At 33.6% G+C, this 21,047-nt stretch overlaps 1 protein-coding gene across 5 annotated transcripts in view; it reads right to left on the bottom strand.

The window, feature by feature from the left end:
* The window catches only part of ARHGAP15 (Rho GTPase activating protein 15), an 892,738-nt gene that overhangs the window by 296,839 nt on the left and 574,852 nt on the right, over positions 1-21,047 (bottom strand). For all 5 annotated transcript variants that reach the window (XM_056793814.1, XM_007494120.3, XM_056793815.1 and 2 more), the window contains exon 10: positions 5,288-5,386. In XM_056793814.1, coding sequence (XP_056649792.1) covers positions 5,288-5,386 — 99 coding nt within the window. The remainder of the gene's footprint in view (positions 1-5,287; positions 5,387-21,047) is intronic.

Genomic DNA, 21,047 nt, shown 5'->3' with positions numbered 1-21,047 from the left:
TCTTAGCGTCGATTCTAAGATAGAAGGTAAGAGTTTAAAAAGAATAATTATTGATTGTTCTTATGTATATGTAGTTACCATATACATATATTTCTATATGTATATCACTTATAGGTACATAAAGATATTTTAAAAATGTAAATGCTTAGCAAAATAACAAGAAGTGCCAAAGTAAATGATAAATAGAGGTACAACTAGGGCAAATATAATTATTTTACATTGTCACCACACATGCCATTCAGGTATTCTTTCTATAGCTCTTCAAAATCATGCTGTCCCAGGATAGGAGTTAAACAAAAGGAAACAGTTAAGGTATGATAATACTTTTAGCTCTTCTTTTTTCAGGTCACTATAATCTACCCAAAGATAACTAATTGTTCAAAGTAAACATTCCACTCAGACCACAAAAGGAATCCATTACACAAACATATAATTCACAGTCATTTTTAGTGGGTTGTAAACAGTTTGGAATGAGCATAAAATGGGACAAAAATCAAAGTGAGCATTTTGAAATGAAAAAGTGTTTGCTACAAAAGGTCAGTCCCTTTGCTTGGCAAACTATGTAGAAAAGCCTGGGAAAATGCTGATCACACAAGCAGTGAGGGGATTTTAAAGCCAACAACCTCCCTGTTTCTTTAAACAGACATCGGAACCTATAACTGGATCCTGTCAAACAAATGACAGCAAAAAAATATAACAGCTGCTAAGAAGTAAAGTTGAGAGATAAAGTTTTCTGAGCTAAGGACCTTCTCAGAAGTGGACTAAAGGTCTTTCTTAAATCTTTAAGGAAGGTTATGGATCCCAGGGTGGCTTTTAGGCAGCAAGTCAAATATGTAATTTTGTATATCATTCCTGTCACAGCATTTTGTGTTCCAGGGGAATTTAAAAAAAAGGGAAAGAAAGGACAAACTTGTTGTTAACATCTGCAGAGCCATTCAGCAAAGCAGCCTATACCTGTAATCATGGAAATTGACAATGTATCATTTTTAGCATTGTTTGGATGTTTAGGGACAAATAAACCTGGATTTTAAATGGAATGTAGGGTATTGTCTAATCATATTCCAATAAGTGAATGCCAAGCAAAACAGAAATAAATTTCATTTGGCCAAGTCATACCATTACATTTCAAACTTAAAATATCTTAAAATCATATTTAGGGAAGAAGTATATTAATTCTGCTAGTATGTTGCATCAGTATAAAAGCAACATCTCTTGTTTCTGAACTTTTTATGCACAGTATATCATTATTATGATGGGTTTGGATAAAAGCTAGATCACTTTCTACCTTTTAGAGTGAATTCTAAAGTCTTTCACTTGAAGTGCTACCAATTTATGGAACAAGTAGATAATCTGGAAAATAACTTGAATAACGTTAGAGGGACTTAAAATCATCCCTGTGGTCACATCACAAAACCAAAAGCAAAAAAACATTTCTACCATCTAGATATTTTCTTGCTGACCTTGGGACACCCAAGATTCCTTTGCTTCTAAAGCAGGAATGGTGGAGACTCTAGGATTGTGTCCACGGTCGTTCCATACCAAAATACAAACAAACAGTGCCCAGCTTTGTTAACAGAGAATGATGAACCGTTTTGCTGTATCTCAAATAAAATAGGAGAATAAAATGCCATATTTTTAATGATGTTCTTCCTTTGGCTTAAATCAACCTGGTTCTTAATTTGAGGGAGGCAGGCCAAATATATTTTCCAATTGGCATTCTTTTAGAACCCTTCTGTCCTAACATAGCCCCAAACCTATGATCTGTATGACATGGAGACACAGGCAGTCTGAACACAAATTTTCAGAAGAAGCTATATATAAACTCTTCTTATTCCCCCTCTTCATTCAACCACCAGGTTCATTTCACCAACACACAGATTTCATCCAATGTTTCAGTGCTTTTGGCTATCTTAAACACATGAACACACACACATAGCTCTCACCTGATGAAGCCAGGTATGGCAAATGCAAAAGAAAACAAAGAATGAAAGGCAGATCATTTCTTTTTTAGTATAATCTCTTTCTGTTTAGTTTTACCATCCAAGTTTTACATAAATTTCCTAAGCTAAGTGTGAGCAGCTCATGTCAGAAGGAGCAGAAAAGGACTGAATTCAAATGATAATAGAGGGTAGTGTGCAAAAGGATGTTGTGGGGGCTTAGAGGTAGATAGAACAAGATCCTGATAAGAAACACGGCAAACGAGTTATCCGCTAAATTGGTTTACATTCGGCTCACTAAGACATTTCCTTCTTGGCTAAATTAAAAATGTAACTAATACCTTCTAACCAGCAATGAATTCGGAATGCCTCTTGGAGCAAATGATGGATACGATTTCTGTATGAAGTTTACAGAAGCATGAACAATTTGCTTCTGTCTAGATCAAGCAGGTAAAACAAAAAAAAAATAAGCTGGTGTGATCTGCTTTCCTGATAATGTTTTATTTTAAACCAAGCATGTAAGTCGCATTTCTTGGTGTAGTTAGAAAATGCAGATAAGTTTTTTTAAGAAGAAGAAAAGATTTTTCAAAAAATTTAATAAAAAAAGATTTTCCACAACACTCCATGTGCCAGCTGCACTAAGTATTTAGGCCATCTCAGTAAGACTATGAAAGTAAACATACAGTTTTCATTAAATGTGCCTTTCCCATAATTGGTACATAAGTATTTCCCATGACTCTGCAGTGGAGTATTTTGGCTGGAGGAATATCTGGCCATTAGGAGGAGGGTTTCAGATATGTTGAGTCCCAGCCATGCCGAGAGACTTGGCATCTTCCTATGCTACTTCCTAATACCAACCCTAGTATAAAATGTCATCAGAAGCCTGCATAAACATTGGACTTAGCTTCACATAAATTATTGCTGTCCTGAGATAGTTTGTGCCAGAATTTAGTAAAAAACAACACTGAGTAAATAGAGTTGGAGTATAAAAGTAAGAATATTAATCCAAGAAAATTATCATAGGAAAATATGACAAAAACATGCATGCAAATATTGTGATATGAGGTTTATCTTGTGCCCCCTAAGTTTGGTTTTTGCTTAACATTTTTTATATAGTTCCTTCTATCACACTGACATAACATTTCCTTAATTCTTTGATGTATCTAATGTTTTTTATTCACACAGACCCTTAAAATTTACATTCTTAGTCATTATTTTAAACCATGTCTTCTGAATTGATTTGGATTAATGTATTAATTCTAATATTATATACAGATATAGATTTATGCATTGTTTTAAATATGATATGCAGATAATGGAATAAAAATCCTATATATGTTAGACAATCATGAGGTTCAGAAGACTTTAATTTTTACCGACTCATTTCTCACTTCAAAATATGGAAATTTGTTCTTGTGAACACTTATATAGATTGCTGACCTTGGGCCACCCAAGATACCTTTGCTTCTAAAGCAGGAATGGTGGATATAATAGTAATACTTAGAAATGAATACAATTTAATTTAACAAGTATTTTTAAGTATTTACAATAGTTTGCTAGCCATTGGGGACAGTGAGATAGAAACCTTCAAAGCTTCTCACTTCAAGAAGCTGCCATTGTTTTGGGATAATATAACAAGCACATAAATAGCTATAATGCATATATGAAGTAATAGAAAGTAATCTCAAGAGAGAGAGGGGGCCAAGAAAGGCCTTAAGTAGAAGATGGCACTAGAGCTGGGCCTTGAGGGAAGCTAAGGATTCTTTGAAATATACAAATATATGCTGTTGTGAATAATTTAGGGCTTCTCTGAAATTTCTATATGAATTTTGGGCTCAGTACAATATTGTGCACATAGCAAAGAGTCAGTAAATTTTGGAAAATGAAGACAAATAGGATTCTGATTTGGAGGCCACTTTAATGGCTCTTTTGCCCAAGTTACCTATTAAGTAAGGATTTGGTCTCTGTTTCATTAGTTGCTTTTTGCTTGCAATATATGTTAAATACTACAAGAAAATATATTGTATATAAAATGGAAAAGTGTCAAAATGCAATAAATTATGCCTTTCCTTCAAAGCTCTGAGGAACTTTATTCCTCCTTGATTACTCATGTTCTTCCTTTATTCACTTTTTTCTATCTGCTTTTCCTGATTTCTGCTCTTCTCTCTGATGTGTTGATTTTCTTTTCTCTAAAGCTACTTTTTCTCCTTTTCCTATCTATTACTTTCCTTTTTGTTATTCTCTCATTTCCTACTGATCTGGGAATAGCAGAATCCCAAGGTGGTCCTTACTATATAATTAAAGTGTGAATTTCCAGGAGTTGGAAATTGCAGGCCGTTTTTATTATGCTTCTATAATAAAGCCAGGTAACATCAAGAGAATTAAAATGACTCTTTTCTTGGAAGATAACTTGATAAAGATTTTCCCCCTTGATTCTATTGTTTTGAGACTGGAAGCTGAAAATGGGAATAGGTTCACCAATCCTTTTTCTGAAAACACCTCAATCTTTTACATGATATATATTCCCCAAGATCCTGGGAATATGTTGTAAACTTGTAACAGATGGTGATGAAGCTTCATATTTTTATACAATACATTTTTTAAGATTCTGCATCTAGTGTATGTATCTTTCAGATAAAATGACCTTCAATGAGTGAAGTCATAGAAGGGAAAAAAAAACACACACATATATAACCAAACAAACCGAAGATATATTAGAGCAGAAATGTTTGAGGCAATTAAATTTTATTCTGTTCTCTCTTCAGTGAGATGCAATAATTTCAGATGACAAACAGAATTTCAAAAAAAGAGGATCAAAGGTCATCATAAGATTGAAGGTTCAACTATTAATCATTGTAGGGAAATAGTTAGCCATGTTCTAAATGGCAAAGAAACATGTGCAAGAGGGAATATCACTGTTTGCAAGTTTGGGTGGTATTTGCTTTAGTTGGGTAATGTTGGGGACTTACCAAAAAATGTCCTGGCACAATATCTACCAGGGATCTTAGCATGAATATTATGAGGGTTCTAGTACTATGATTGCTGACATTTTATGAATGTTTTAGCATTGGCTTGAAAACAAGAAGTTTGCAATTGATTCAACAGTATGTCAAACAGACAAAATATTAAAAAAAATGAACATTAGCGAGAATTACTAATGTCCCTATTGTAAAAACAAACTAAACCCAATATGAAACTTGATCCAGTAAAAAAAAAAAAGACTCACGAAAGTAGAATTTTAATTGCATGACTTCCCAGGCAAATCAAGTGGCTCTGTTAACTTAAGAGTCTCAGTTGTAGAGGCGGCTGCAATAATGGGGGTGAAAACTACTACATATTCACTTACTCACCTCTTTTTTCAACAGCCTCAATGCATTGCTTTACAAACCGAGGTACTGTGGAATTTTCACGTTCACACACTTTGTGCAGATGAGAGCCAAAAATTTGATCTATGAAGAAATAAAGATGAGTTTTTAGTAAAATCTAAGTCTGTGCTCTATAATTTTATCCTACTTCCATATCTTTATTTCTATAGAATCTTCATTTTCTCATGAATTGTTTTTATTTATTTAATTCTGCACTACCCAATGTAGTCACACAAAGACCAAAACTCATTCATGTAATCTGGAACATAAGAAAATTCAACTAAATGTCTTCTGAAGTTCCTTCCAGTTATAAGATTTAACATTTCTAAACAGTGGATAGAACCTTAAACTAAGAGCCAGGAAATGAAAATTCAGTTACAAATTTGTAAGGCTGATAAGATAAATCACATTTGCTCTGGGCTTTCAACTCTACCATTTGTAAATTGAAACCAACAAATTTTAATAAGTTTCCCCCAGGTAACCACACACACACACACACACATACACACTTTGAGGACAGGAAACATTTTTAAAAACATGTTTTAACATCAGTACAATTTTACCACCTTGCTTAAAGAAGGTATTTAATACAATATAGCAACATGAACCATTAGTATTTGAAATGTGAACTCTTCTCTTAATGACCAACAAAATGTCATGCTACTGGAAGACTGAATCTTTTTATTACAATAGTTAAGCCAGAAGGCAAAGAGAAAGTGGAACCTTACTGTAATGGTGTCTCAAAGGATCTTCTTGGAGAAACTAAGGAGATTGCTAAGCAGTTTTTTTCCCCTGTACCCCAAAGCAACAAGAAATACCTTTTTATCTCTTGTAGTACTCATGATGAGCAAGAGCAAAAAGACCACCATGAAAATAACTCAAAGTTATTCACTAAACTATTTTAGAAGATTAAGAAGTAGAGAAGGTGTTAGAACATAATGCTCCAAACTAAGTCAACAAATGGTTTGATGCCTGATGATTTCAATGTGAAGGTGAGCACAGGCTCACCTTTCATTTTTACTATATTTCATATAACAATATGAAAAGATCTATTGGCTCAGGTTTCAAATATGATAGTACCCAAAGATTTGTAAACTCAGAAAATTCATGCCTATATGACTAAAATACTTTCAGATGCATTGAACATCAAGAAAAAAGGAAATTCAGTATACTTTAATATAAAAAAGTAGTTTCTGATATGTGAATAACACCAGAATCATCACCATGCAGACCATTGTCTAGTTCAAGCAAAAGCTAATATCATTATCAACACAGAAGAGTAGAGATGAAAAGACCATTGAGGTACGACTGCTCTGATTTGCACTCCACCTTTTCAAAACAATCAGCAATGCTGAAAAGCAGGAAATGGAAAAAAGTAAAGCTATTTGATTATTGACTTTTTCTTTGAAAGCTTAAGTGATCAAATACACACATGATAATGTTAAAACCTGTTAAATTGGGTATTGTCAAAGCATATAAGGATCCTTTAGGTGCTTTTTTAAAAAAATCATTTTATCAGAAGAGATTTTTATATTTTAAATTTTTATTATTTCTTTCATTAATTCAAGAGAGGTAACTGGATAGAAGGCCATTCAGAAGACTGTAGGATCTTTGTTGGACACTGCTTTGTATTCCCAGTGAATTCCCAGTATTGCACAGAATAGTTACTTAATAAATTTTTATTTAATTAGATTGAATTTTAATTGATTAATATATTAATTAGAGCATCAATAAGTGCCTTGAATATTTTAAATATATGCAATTAGCATACTTCAAATAAATTATAGGTTGTTTTTCTTTTTACTTAATTGCAATAATTTGAGGATATTTGAAACAAAGAAGTTGTATTCTAAAGAGCAGACTGGAGTCAGAGGTCTTAGGATCAAACTCTGAAATTTTTATGTTTGTGACCTTGAGCAAGTCCCTTAATTCCTCCTGGAACTATAGTTTCCTTATGGGTAAAATAAGGTTTTTAGATTAAATGTCCCCTGAACTCCCTAAGCCCCCTTAACTTTAGATCTTTGATACAATGTGCCCAAGAAAGAATTCGAATGGATTGACTTCATGGTAAGGTACCTAGATTTTCTCTATCTGCCCTTTTCCTATCTTTTAACTTCTTTCAATACAATCTTCTAGGCCCATTTCCTTTCTGTTGATTTTTTTTGCAGGATTTTGTTCCTCTGAAGTTTTGTAGCATTTATTTCTTTACTATTCTTTTAGAATTCCACATACAAACACATAAATAGATAGATAGATAGATAGATAGATAGATAGATAGATAGATAGATAGATATAGTCCTGTCACACCAAATAAGTTGCAAGCTATTTAAAGGCAAGAGACCTTAGCTTCTATTTCTGTCTCTGAACTGCTTGTCAGAGAACAGGGTTTCTTGTTAATTTCATTGTTTAGCTCGGAATCTTGCAAAGACTTTAACAGTTCAGGCAAAAGAACCAAAATATTTTTCACTGTGTAAGCCTTGCATTCTAGATATGAACTTCTCTTAATTTGGCTAGGTTGATCCTTGAATAACACGCAAACAGTTGGGTATTAAACTTGTCTTTTTAGTGGCCATTGATTTCAAGAACCCAGGGTTACAACCACACTGTGAAGGGACATTTCTCGCATGATGCAGGCATGTAATAAATGGATTTTGAATGAAGTGCTGCCCATCTGGAATTTCACATGGATAGAGTGCTCAACTGGCATTCAATGAGACAGTTGAATTCTGAGAATGTATTTAGAATTGTATATAGTTCTGATGTTCTAACGAGGAGATAAGCATAGGGAGGCAAGTAGCAATTGTGCTTCTCTTCTTCCATCTGCTAAAGGCCCAGGAGCAGTAGCATAATGTGGAACAAATAAGGCCCAACAGGAACTATTACCTTCATTCTGTTTCCCCATTCTTATAGCACCTAAGGGAGCAAGCCTAGATTTCCAGGGATATGAATATCTACCTAATCTTCTAAAATTATTTATTTGGGAAACACATCTTGCTGCGGGTGTGAAGATTTTGGAATCCCTTGCAAATTAACATGGCTTTGACTACTACCATTACTGCATCTTCTTTCTATCATTTCAGCACTCTTACCAAGGGTGGCAGGCAACACATCGGTTGGAAAAAATCCATTTTCTGCAATTTTTCTTTGAAAGAATCTTTTGGTGAGAAAAACAAATAGGCCTTCCACATGACTGCACTTATGAATCATGTTGTTTACATAATGAATTAGAATTTAACTAGGAATGCTGGTTTCTAATCTTTATGCTTTAAAATTTTCCAACGATTTAGGTTGCTCATCTTTAAACATATCAGTAAAACCAGGTTAAATCTCTCAGATTACAAATTAGCTTTATTCTCCCTCACCTCTGCTACATATTTTTGACAAATGGTGAAAAAGAGCACTCAGTAATGGGAACTTTGTCAGTTAGATTCTAAATGAATCAAACCTATGAGAAAAACCACTCAATAGAGGCAGTTAAATGTTCGAATAATGTGACTATCTTATCATCATTTACCCACAGAGACAGTCTCCTCATGCTTTTCAGTATGATGCCTTCTGAATTCATAGAGTGTTTTTGCAGTTAATTAATAGACACTAGTACTACTATTACTGCTAATAACAAGCCTTGGGGCTCCGTAGAATTGGAGAACCTGGTGCAATAGAAGGACTATTGGCTTTAGTTTCAGAGGACTTAAGTTCAAATCCCAGCTCTGCTACTTATTACCCGTGTGAACTGGTTTCAATTTCCTCATCTGTGAAATTAGGAGGTTAGACTTAATAGCTTCTGAGGTCCCTTCTACCTCTAAATCTAAGATACTATGACTATGACTATTCAAATCCTCTCTTGGTCAAGTTATGTTGACATAGCTTGCCAGTGCCATCTACTGATGCTCTAATTCCAGGCATTCAGTCTTAGCACCTTGGTGCAAGAGGAATTCACATCTCATCTAATCCTTCACTCATTCCAATTCTAAGTGCCCTTTCTCCTTATCAGTCCTGTTCTGATCTCTTCAGTGTCTTCAGCCACAACAAAGTCCAATATTCTGTTCTCACTAGAACTCCCACTCTAGTGTCAATAAACCCATACATGCTTGAACTTTTCAAGGAATATTTCTTCCATCTCTTCGCTTTTATAGCAATTTGATTCTTCTAAAGGTGATGATATCTCTTTCTAAATTTTCAGAGTCACAGTCATTTCTAGTCCCCTCAATCACAGGGCCAGGATAAGGGCTTAGTGTATCCCTAGAATTTTTTTCTGTTATTGACAGACCATTCCTTTACAACACTAAATAATCTCTCAATGATAATTTCTTTTTTAAGAGTTCATACAATGAATTCAGTTGTCTTCCATAAGATGTAAGTTGTTGCTCTAAATCAAATTATCTTCTATAGTGCTATTCAAGTTTCCCAGCAGTTTTGTTCAATAGTCTTTGTGTTTATCAACTAGAATGGTGCGAAATACATTTACTTCTGTATGTTTTGTACCTATTCTATTCTACTGATTAATCTCTTCATTTTTTAACCAAGTTATTCTGAGAATTACTATTTGGTGGTATAATTTGAGATTTGGAACCTCCTAGCCTTTTTGGTTCTCTTTCTTCTCATTATTTCTCTTGATATCCATGAAATTTCTGCTCTCTATGATTTTCTTTTAGTTCTATCAAGTTATTTTTGGTAGTTTGATTGGCATGGCATCACACAATAAATTATATAGGTAGTATTGTCATTTTTGCTATGTTGATTTGCCCCACTTCTAAATAACATATTTCCCCAGTTATTTAGGTCTGTCTTTATATCTGTAAATAGTTGTTTACAGTTGTATCTATATAATTCCTGTGTGTAACTTGGAAGGTAGATACCAAAGTGTTGAATACATTCTAAAGAAATGTGAAAAGAATGATCATAATTCTAGTTAATAGTCTCATGTTCAGACTTGGCATTCTTTTAACCAATTCTCAAGTGGTGTGTTCTATCCATCATTTAAGACCTAGATCAAATATCATCTTGAGAATGCCTTGTCTGATCCCCCAGTGGATGACAAATTTTCCCCCCAAACTTTTCATTCTTTTCTAGGGTTTCAATGACTAACTCTATAGAGATGACTCCCAAATCTATATGTTCATTATTTACTTATTTTCTGAGAATAAGATTACATATAATTACCTATACGATATCTATCTGGGTGCATCCTTAGTATGTCTTATTAAAACTTAGGTCTTCTTTATTTCTGTCTTATTCTTCTATGTTTATGACCTTAAAATGGACTCTTCCCTTTCTGTTATCTCTCATACAAATCAATTACCAAGTGCTTTTGATTCTGCCTTCCTGACATCTCTTACTTTAATTCTCTTTTTTCTTTTCATTGCTATTACCCTGGTAAAGCACGTTAATATATCTTTCTTCCTCTGTTCTATGTCTCTCTCCCATTTCATCCCTCCTGCCACTTAAAGAATATCTTTTCTTCCATTTGACTTTTTATGTCATTTATCTTCTCAAAAATATTGATCTAGTAAAATTAAAATTTCCCTTCCAACTAGTCAAAACCCTTTATAATCTAGTTTTCATATAATTCCTCAACACATCCTCTATTCTCCAGCTGAATGTTCAGTGTCCAGGAAATAGATTATGGACCCATTTTTATGCCACTTCTCTGTTACGTTGTGATAAGTTCTCTACTATGTGCTATTCTAATCCATTCTTCAAATGATTGCCACAATACTGTTTTTTTCTTTTTACCCACACAAGTGGAAATTTCAAACCTCTATCACCCAAATGTCAGTAGTTCCCTATTGCCTATAGATGAAAAGACCAAGCCTTTTGCTTGATATTTGGAATTCTCGATCCTGTATGACACCACCCAATATTTTCAGTTTTAGTTCATATCCTTTTTTTTTACATACTTTTTGTTTGAGACAATGTGAGATATTTCCTACTCTTTGCACCCCTTACCATGCTCTATATTCTTTTGTCTTTATGTATTTGTTCATATTGTACTCATGCAGGGAATGACTTCCCTAGCCCCTCTTTACATGTGGAATTCATCTCAGTATTCTAAAGTATAACTTAATTAAACCTGAGGACTGTCCTTTCAGAACTCAAAGGGACTTAGGTTTGTGACTCTCTAAAGAACTAATAATAAAATACTGCACAATATAGTTATATGTTTGCATCTTTCTATCTCCAATACTACACATAAAGATTTGCACAAAGCAGGAACAAAATAATTTGTTGACCAAACAGAAAGGAAATAAAAGAGAAACAGGCAACTTGTATAATTTTAAAATCAAATAATCAGTCTTTTTATCATTAAAATTTGACTATGGTAAGCCTGCAAAATGTTAGATACTATGCAAAACTAACTGTTTCCTCATGTGAGGGAAACTTACCAAATAAGATAATATTTGTAAAATAATTAGCATCATTCCTGGGACATAGTAGATACTTAATAAACACTTTCTCCCCTGTACATGCACGTCTAAATGTTTATCTCTAAAGGGAAATGTGTGGGGATTAGTTTACTTTCATCAATCAAAATTTTTTAAAAGAAAAATATTACTCAATTTAAAGGCAAATGATAAGTAGTTAACTATATCTTGAAACTCTGGGGAAGGTTGTTTTATGCATATATAAGAATTTTAATGGAAGGACAAGAAACTCTTTACAATGTAGAGTCTTTACTCCATAGGCATACTTTCCTGAAATGTTGATATATGAAGCAACTTGAAATTAATTAGCTTAGAGAAGATGAAGATGGTAGCTGACTGGATGCCTCCTAGGGAATAATGATAATTTGATATATTTTATGCCCTGAATATTTAGTTCATTGGGGGAAAGAAGTTGTCATAGATAGACTTTATTGATTAGACACTCATAGAAAGTAATCTCGCTTACTAAATGGTGGGATTGATGGAAGAGGAGGAAGGGAATGTTGATTAAGGAGCTGGAAAAGCAGGAGAATAAATATCTTTATAGTGTACTTCTTATCTGCAGGTAGGTAAGATTATTATCCCCATTTTACTGTTGAGAAAACTGAGGCAAATGGAGGTTAAGTGAGTTTACAAGAGTCTCATAGCTACTCAATTTCTGAAGCTAGATTTGAACTCATTTTTTTTTTACTCTGAGCCCAGTACTATATCCACTGTACCATCACCTATATCTAAAGAAAAACTGGGTAAATCTGGAACAAGGCACACTTCAGGGAATTTCAGATGCAGGAGATTTGGATGATGGAATGTAGTATGAAGCTGGATTTCTATGGGAAAGGCAGAGAAAGGAGGAGGAACAGTCTGAAAAATAATTTTACCAACTCTGCAATTTTGTCCCTGGTCCTCGTAGCATTTGTCCCTTAAGTTCAGCTCTGATACCCAATTCTTCAGTTGGAATGTGAGGACACATTTTCAAGACTATGAACCTCATTCTATTCTTTCCAATTTAAGATTGCCTATTCTCCAGTCCAGCCTCCAAAAAAACAAATTAGCTTCATTTCTAATTGCTTCCTCTCCCTTGGTAAGGAAGAAGGAATGAAGGAAAGAGAGAAGTGACATGCACCAGTCAGACATCTTCAAATTCCAGCTTCTTTGAGATGCTCTTCTCTTTCCATTTTAATTATACACATTCTTCTACCCAAGTATGAAGAGCACTAGATATGCTCTTTCCACTAACAGTATAAACTCTAATATGGTTGTTAGGATTAAAGTTAAAGTAAGCAAGAAATAGAATAAATAAATACATGGATGCTTTATATATGTATATATAGTCACACACACGCACACACACACACACACACATATATATGTATATATATATATATATATAATATATATATATATATATATATATAATACACACATACTCAAACACCCAAGAGTATATATATTTAGTAAAGTTTATTTGGAATCTAAACAACCAGAAAGTTCAAATAATTAGAACTTTCCTTCAGTATACTTTTATGAGAAAGAGATAAATAACAAACAAACAGAGACCAGTGATTAATTATTTTTACAAAGCAGTTTCTAGAGTACATCTTAGGTTAAGTACCAAATAATCCAGCCAATCTTCTACATCTACAGTATTGGACAATGATAATTGATGTACAAAATGATAACCCTAAGGCACTGCAAGATCATGGAGTACCTTCTGAATCATCCAAGAAAAATTAAACTATATTTAGTATAATTTTAGTCTGAAATGTATTTTACTTCACTCTAATTCTTTGAAAATTATTAGTCTTTGACTAGAGTAGCTATCAGTTAAATAGAAAATCACACCAGCCTATTTCCTTATCATTCAATGATATTCTGAGAAAGGGCACATGGTTAAGAGTCATATAGAAAGACTATATAAATAAAGGACAAGAAGCAGTTTAAAAGGGAGAAACATAGGTTTGGAGAGATGATTTGAGGAATGAATCTACAAGTCAGAAAAGAGAAATTCTGACAATTTAAACAGATATGGAACAGAGAGATGGAAGTGCTTTTCTTTTTCCCCTCATACTAAGCCCAGATGAGTTAACCATTTTGGGCACAAATCATTCTTTATTTCATCTGTATTTTGTTATCTATAAGAAAACTAGAAAAGGCTTAAGTTCTTGGCAGTTGATCCCAAAGGTTCTTTCTCCAAAAACATCTCCTAGAAGTAGGGATCATGGAAAGGAGACTTAGGAAATTATCAATATCACTAATTAACTGCTTTCATTAAAAATTCTTAATTTATATTATTTTATATATAATATGTTTTCAAGGCCTAGGGAAAAAGGTCCAAGGACCAGGGATCATCCTGCTCAGTTAAGTTTGGGGGAATACAATGGGCAGATTTAGCTCAGTGGATTCCAGGCATAGTCTAGAATAAGCTACTAACAATTTCTTCCTCATGATCTCAAAAGGAAACCCAGACACTTATTAGATTCTTTTGATTTTGGAAAACACACATTCCCCATTTTTTGAGTAACCCAAACCAGTGTCTTACAAGTAGAACCTAGAACAGTGTCAGCCCTGAAAGATGTTAGAGGGGCTCTCCAATGAGTCCTTGGGTCCTTATGATTCTGCAAGGCTCATGTTTCTAGAGGTCTTAGTGTGAGTATAGTCTTTGAGGGGAACCAAGGGATGGTCAAAATCAGACACTGTTAGGCATCAAGAACTCCAAGCTCCCTAGAGTAGTCACTTACTTTTGAAAAGCAGTTACTTGTCTCTTACTGGACCTTAGATGCTATTGAACAGATGACACAGTTTCATAGAATCACCCTTTGTCCAAAGTTGCCCTTTTTGGATTGGTTGATGCAAGATGCTTACTCTTGCTAGTTGGATAGGAAAATGGGGGGGGAAAGGGGGGGGCAGGATTCTTCTGTAAAATGGAAATTATAGTCTAGAAATCTCATTTCCCTTAGTCCCTTTGGTATTAGTGATCCTCACAAACAGGTAATTTGTTGACAGAAATTAAGGCTTCCAGTCTAGACTCTGGAAACCTGCTTCTTCCACTGGCCCAGTGATTCCAACCTATAAAGTTCTTGCTTCTGAGGAATACAATTTTGCCTGATTTTCTAATAGTCCTGGACACTACAAGAGAAGCTTACACAACTGGATTTATCTCGCAACAGGAGATAGTCTTGGAAATAGGAGTATTGGTAAGTTCTTATAGTTCTTTGAGCTCTGGGATATATGGATGTGAGAGAATTTTGAGAGTTGGACAAAGAAGTTCTTTATCTATATTATCTGCTGGGCAAATAGCCATGGACTTGCCAAGTTGTATAGAACCTGGAGAACACAAGACTGGACAATCAAAGGTTCTCAAATCTCTCAGGTAAAGACAAATGGAGAAATTTTCTTGATGCCTCCTACTATATATCGTTACTTATAGGCACCTATCAGAAACATTTCCAAAAAAAGTAGGTTGGAGATGCTATAAGAACAGTGGTTGAAGAGGGGGTTCATTGTTAATTTGAACATTCTAGTGGGCTAGGCAAAGGATCATATCATCTCCATTACAAAACAGTTATTTCTAACATTAGTGACCCTTAATCTCTCCCCAGCTGACAAAATAGAACTCTACTATCTTGGATCATTGTAAGAGGGTTGCCCTTGCTGATGAACAGTTGATTTATTCTTCATCTGACTGCCTATCTTAGGTGTCTGACCTCTCAGATTCCATGTCAAAGACAAATTGATGTTATTTTCAAAAGGGGAAAAGGTCCCCTTTTCCATTTGTTTCTTAGTTCCAATCTTTAGGAATAATAATAATAGTGATGATTATAACAACTAAAATTTATATATCATTTACTATGTGCTAAGCATTTAACCACTCTAAGAATTAGTTAACTCATTGGTAAAATGGAAATCAAAATACTTGAACTGCTTACCTCTCAGTCACAATTATTAATTATATCACAGTTAAAATGTTGATTCAATTAGAATATTTAGAATTACAATATTAGATCTGCAAAAGACTAGAGAAGTAATTTATTTTTAACCTCATCATCGGATAAACATTTACTAAGGTCCTTGCCTTTTAAACAGACAATTTTTTGCTGATAGATAATGACACAATCCTTGATATTTAATTGGACTGTGGGGAACTAGGGCTTAAAACCATCTTTATCACTTCATAGGCCACCTACATATAAAATCTTAACATTTGAGGATTCAGCAGCATCTCAGTATTGACACAAACTTCTTGACCAGTTTGATCCATTTTGAAATGTGAAGGTTAGGGAACTATGATGAAGTGAATCATTGCTGTATCCTTGCTGAATATCCTTTCCATGTTATTGTTAAGTAAAACTTCTTTTGTTAAATATTAGATGACCTAAGAGTATCTCATCCAGTTCTAGTGCCAAATGTGAACTATAAGACTACCCTGAAACAGGGCTGGCCCAGAAAATCCCTCATAATACAGACAAGCAAACTGAAGTGTTAATGTCTTGCCCAAGCCTATAAGGGCAATAAAATAGACAATATTTTAATTCAGTTCCTTTGAGTCCAAATCCCATGTGCATTTTATTGTTATATTGTCATTTTAATATATTCTGTTGATTAATTAAATAATATCAAATTTTAGAAATACCAATCAATATTGGATCTTAGTCTAATAATTTATCTGCAAATATAAATTGTAAACTACTACAGTTTTGCACAATGCCCTTGGGAGAAGTTTGTATTTCCTGTGCCAGGTAACAATGGTTAATAGACATACAAAATAGAAATTATTTTTAATTACTTTTACTCTTTTAAAATGAATGATAAAAGTTCATACTATTTTGAAATCAAACTGTTAATGATTTTGAAAATTACACTGAAATATATTAATATCGCTAGTCTAAATACATATATCAAAGTTTCTTTCTTTTGAGTCTTGAGGAAATTCCTTTTCATTCCTTTAATAACTTTTAGTGTAAGGTGTGTGGCTTATATACCTGAAAACACTTTGAGTTAAAATCATTTTTTAATCAAAGCCTCTGGTCTAAAGCTATTTCAGATTCCCATTAAAGGCATTCTCTGGCACCCAACTTCTGCTTAAGAGCATCTTTGAGGAAAAGCGCTTTGAGTAAGGTGAAGTAATTTTATAATAAACCATATTAAGGTGCAAGGGAACCAGTGTGGGGCTGTAGAAGTGTTGACAAGCTGCATAAAGGTGTGGGATAAAATGAGTTTTGAACTGTGAAATCCCAGAGGTTTTCTGAACAATGTAGGTCACAATTTGGTAAATATAATAAAACTGAAATATATTTCCAGGAATGAAATTGGGTTTTGTATCCAAATTATTAGACCTGAGCTGTGTGTGTATGTATATATACATATGTATGTATGTATGTATATATTCTACAATTTGTTTTCAGTTTGTTTTCAGTTAACCAACTAGTATTTGTATTTCCTTTTCTTTAGTTTTAATTTCAGAAAGTGTTAAGGACAGTACCCACAGGGACCTTTTCCTACTCTCCATAAAGGGAGGAATTGCAAATATCTTAATTGAGGAGAGATTCCATGTAAGATATCTATCCACACCCCAGAGAGGCCAGTTATATCTTTATATTACACAGCATCAATCACACATGCCTTATAATAAAAAAAAATTATGCCATTTTGGAGCCTTACTATAATTTCATAAGACATCTTCTATCACATGGTTATTGGCTTCTGTCTCCGGCACTTGGGGTCCAATAATGGGAAGTCAGGAGTCACCAACCTCACACATATTTATCAGGTATATCAAAGCATAGTGGAGACCTGTCCAAAGACTATATCCAACACTAGGACATCCCCTTGGGATACTGTCTATCCCATGTACTGTTCCCCCTAAAATTCTTCTTCAGGACCATCAAAGCACCTTTGTCTCCTGACTAGGCTGCTCATCTCCAGTCTCTCCTGGGAGCTTGAAGGAAGGGCTCCTGTGGCCTCAAAGGACAAAGTATCATTAATTGCCATTAGGTTAAACCCCAAGAGAGGACATATACAGTGTGAATTCCTGTTTCCCTTAATGGACTTCATTCTAAGCACTGGTTTTCTTCTTGAACTGGTTGATTATTTTTAAGGTTTTATTCATATGTTTTGTTTTTACATTATAAACATTTACAGGTTACCTCTTCCCTGTGAGAAGTATCTTCGTTTTAAAATAAAACAATAGGTAAAACTAACAATACTGTAACTCATTGAAAATGAATGTGAAGCTCACCTCACCTAAAGATTTTAATTAATATTAATCTATTTTCTCTTTCTTCTACTCTCCACTTCATTGAAAAAAGGAACAATTTGTAACAAATATGCATAGTCAAGATAAACAAATTGCTTTGATAACTATATACTATATATAGTTCATTCCTAAGGTTCAATCCCATCTCTTTATTTCAGTTTTTTTTTTTGCCATTGTAAAAAAATTGCTCTAAATATTTTGTACATGTAGGGCCTTTACCTATGTATTTGTTTTGGTGGGTATAGTATTAGGAGTGGCATAGTTGGATTGAAATTGTGTATTAATTACTTTTGTGAGTTAGTTCTAATTGTTCTCTAAAATGGTTACATCCAGACATCACTCTATCAACAATGCATCAATGCCTATTTTCCCATAACCCCTCCAAAACTGATCACTTTCCTTTTCTGCTACCTTTACTAATCTGATAGGCATGAAGTAGAATTTGAAAATTGCTTTAATTTGCATTTCTCTAATAAGAAGTGATTTGGAGCATTTTTTAATATGGTTAAAGAAAACATTTTTTTAAATTCTGACAACTGTCTATTCATAATTTTAGACCATTTATCAGTTGGAGAATGACTCTATTCTTATGTATTTGAAATAGCTTCTTAATTATCTAGGAAATGAAACCTTTATTAGAGAAACTTGCAATAGTGATTTCCCTCAGTTAATTGTTTCCTTTTTAAACTTAACTTTATTGGATCTGTTTGTGTAAATCTTTTTAATTATATATATATATATATAATCAAAATTAGTCATTTTATCTTTTGTGATCCTTTCTATTCTTTGTTTTGGTCATGAACTTTCTTCTATCCAAATATATGATTGGTAATGTTTTTCCAAGCTTTTCTAATTTGCTCACAATATAATCTTTTACATTTAGGCCATGTATCCATTTGAAGATTATCTTTGTTTAGATGTTAAGAGGTATTGACCCAAATTTAATTTTTTGTATATTGTTATCCTTTTTTCCTCAGAAGTTTTGGTCAAATAGAGAGTAGTAGCTGAGTCTTTGCACTTACTGAATATTAGGATGCCATATATATTTGTTTCTAATGCGTATCTAATCTTTATTGACAATGGTAGTTCTTGCTTTTACATACATACTATTTATAATTTTAAGGAAGGGACAATATTTTTCTCTCTTTCTTAGTGTTATTTTTTAATAACAGAATTATTTATTTTATTTTATTTAAATCTTTTTTCTGCATCTACTTATATAATCATAAAATATTTTTGTTCATTTTAAAATTAATATGGTTAGTTAAACCTATAGTTTCTTAATATTAAACCAACTCTGAATTCCTGGTATAAATCACCTTTGGTCAAAGTGTATAACTTTAATGATAAGTTGTTTTATCCTCAGTGGTAATATTTCATATAAAATTTGGGCATAGATGTTCATTAGGGATATTAGTGTATAGTTTTCTTTTTCTGTTTTAACTCACTCTCACTTATGTAGCAAGACAGTATCTATACTATAGAAGGAATTTGTTAGGATCTTTTTTTCCCCATACTCCAATTCCATAGCTTCATTTGAATCTTATTACTGCTGTACAAACCCTGTATCCCATGCTCAAATGACTTCTCTTTCATGACTCTCTGCCTCAGCCTTGCACTATTCCCCCCATTGTTCCAGTCCGCATTTGACTACTTGAATCAGTATAAAATTTGGATTATCTATTTAATGGTGAATGCATTTCCCTTAAAATTAAAGCACTATCTTTCTTGCTTCTTCCACTGGACCTCAGTGAAACTTGTTTCACTCTCAAGGACACTGCTTTTTGCTTCCCATACTTCCAGACACTCCCTCTATCACAATTACCTTCACTTATATAAAGTTTAGAACATCCAAATTATCAAACTAGGTAGATTCTCTTAGTGATTATCTATTGACCCCCCAAATAATCTTCACTTTCTCACTGAGTTTAGTGATTGGCTGACAGTTTCTCTTTCCTCCTCATCTTCTGCTTTCATACTAACTCTCTCAAATACCTAACTTTTCAGTTGCTCAAACTTTTTAATTCTTTGAATCCATACCTCTATTTCTTATCAGCTAACTAAGAGATGTTTATATCCTTGATGGTACTATCAGGGATAAATATTATATTTCCTTCTTCAAGAATTCCAAAATTTCATTGGCTGATCATAAATTTTTTAATCATTCCATTTTTCTTTACAACTTAAGGCTCTAAAACTCATTCTTTATTCTCTTATAGTTTCTTTATTCTCTTGCAGTTTCCATTGCCTTTCCATTCAATTCTTTCTTAAGTTCTCACCTTAGCACTGGCTACAATTTCTTTCTGTCTGTATTTCAACCTATTGGTGAACCAACTCAACTCTATTCTGTTTCATTCATAGATCCCTTGTCCTATTGTTGATCATGCCTTGCAAAACCCAAATATTACATTACTCTTACCATCAAAGTCCTTTACTCCTATTCACATGCTGCTTACTAGTTCTTGAGAAAATAATAAATTTGTTTTAATTGGGCTGGCTACAAATTTATATTATCTAATCTTAAGATTAGCCCTCACTATTTAAGGAAAGCATCCTATGCTTCCCTAAATAATTGACTATCCCATTTTCCTCAAGGACGGAAAGAAACAAGCATTTACTAAGTGCCTACTATATGCCTGTACTCTACTAAGTAAGAGCTTTACAATTAGTTCATTTGATCTTCACAACAACTCTGGAATATAGCTATTATTATTCCATATTTTACATTTGGAGTAATTGAAGATTAAATGACCCCCTTAGGGTCATTCAACTAGTGAAAGTCCATGTTTGGATTTAAATTAAGGTTTTTCTGACTACAGGCCCAGTACTCTATCCATTGTACCTCATAGATGACCACAAGAATCTTAAACATTCTCAGTTCTCTTAAAGCTGCCAATGCCACCTCTTCCCCTCAGTTTCTTAGCCAAGGATCTTGCTTTATACTATGCCCCCTAAAATGGCTTCTTATTGAGACGTTCCCCTTATCTTCCTCAACTCACATCATTCAGGCATCTTCTATTCCTTTTTCCTTCACTCTGTTCTAAGATGGAGAGACACCCCTTCTCTT

This window comes from Monodelphis domestica, chromosome 4 (assembly GCF_027887165.1).
Source record: "Monodelphis domestica isolate mMonDom1 chromosome 4, mMonDom1.pri, whole genome shotgun sequence".
Taxonomy (NCBI): Eukaryota; Metazoa; Chordata; class Mammalia; order Didelphimorphia; family Didelphidae; genus Monodelphis; species Monodelphis domestica.
The sequence above is the reverse complement of the archived record's forward strand: the minus strand, read 5'-3'. Positions and strand labels throughout refer to the sequence as shown.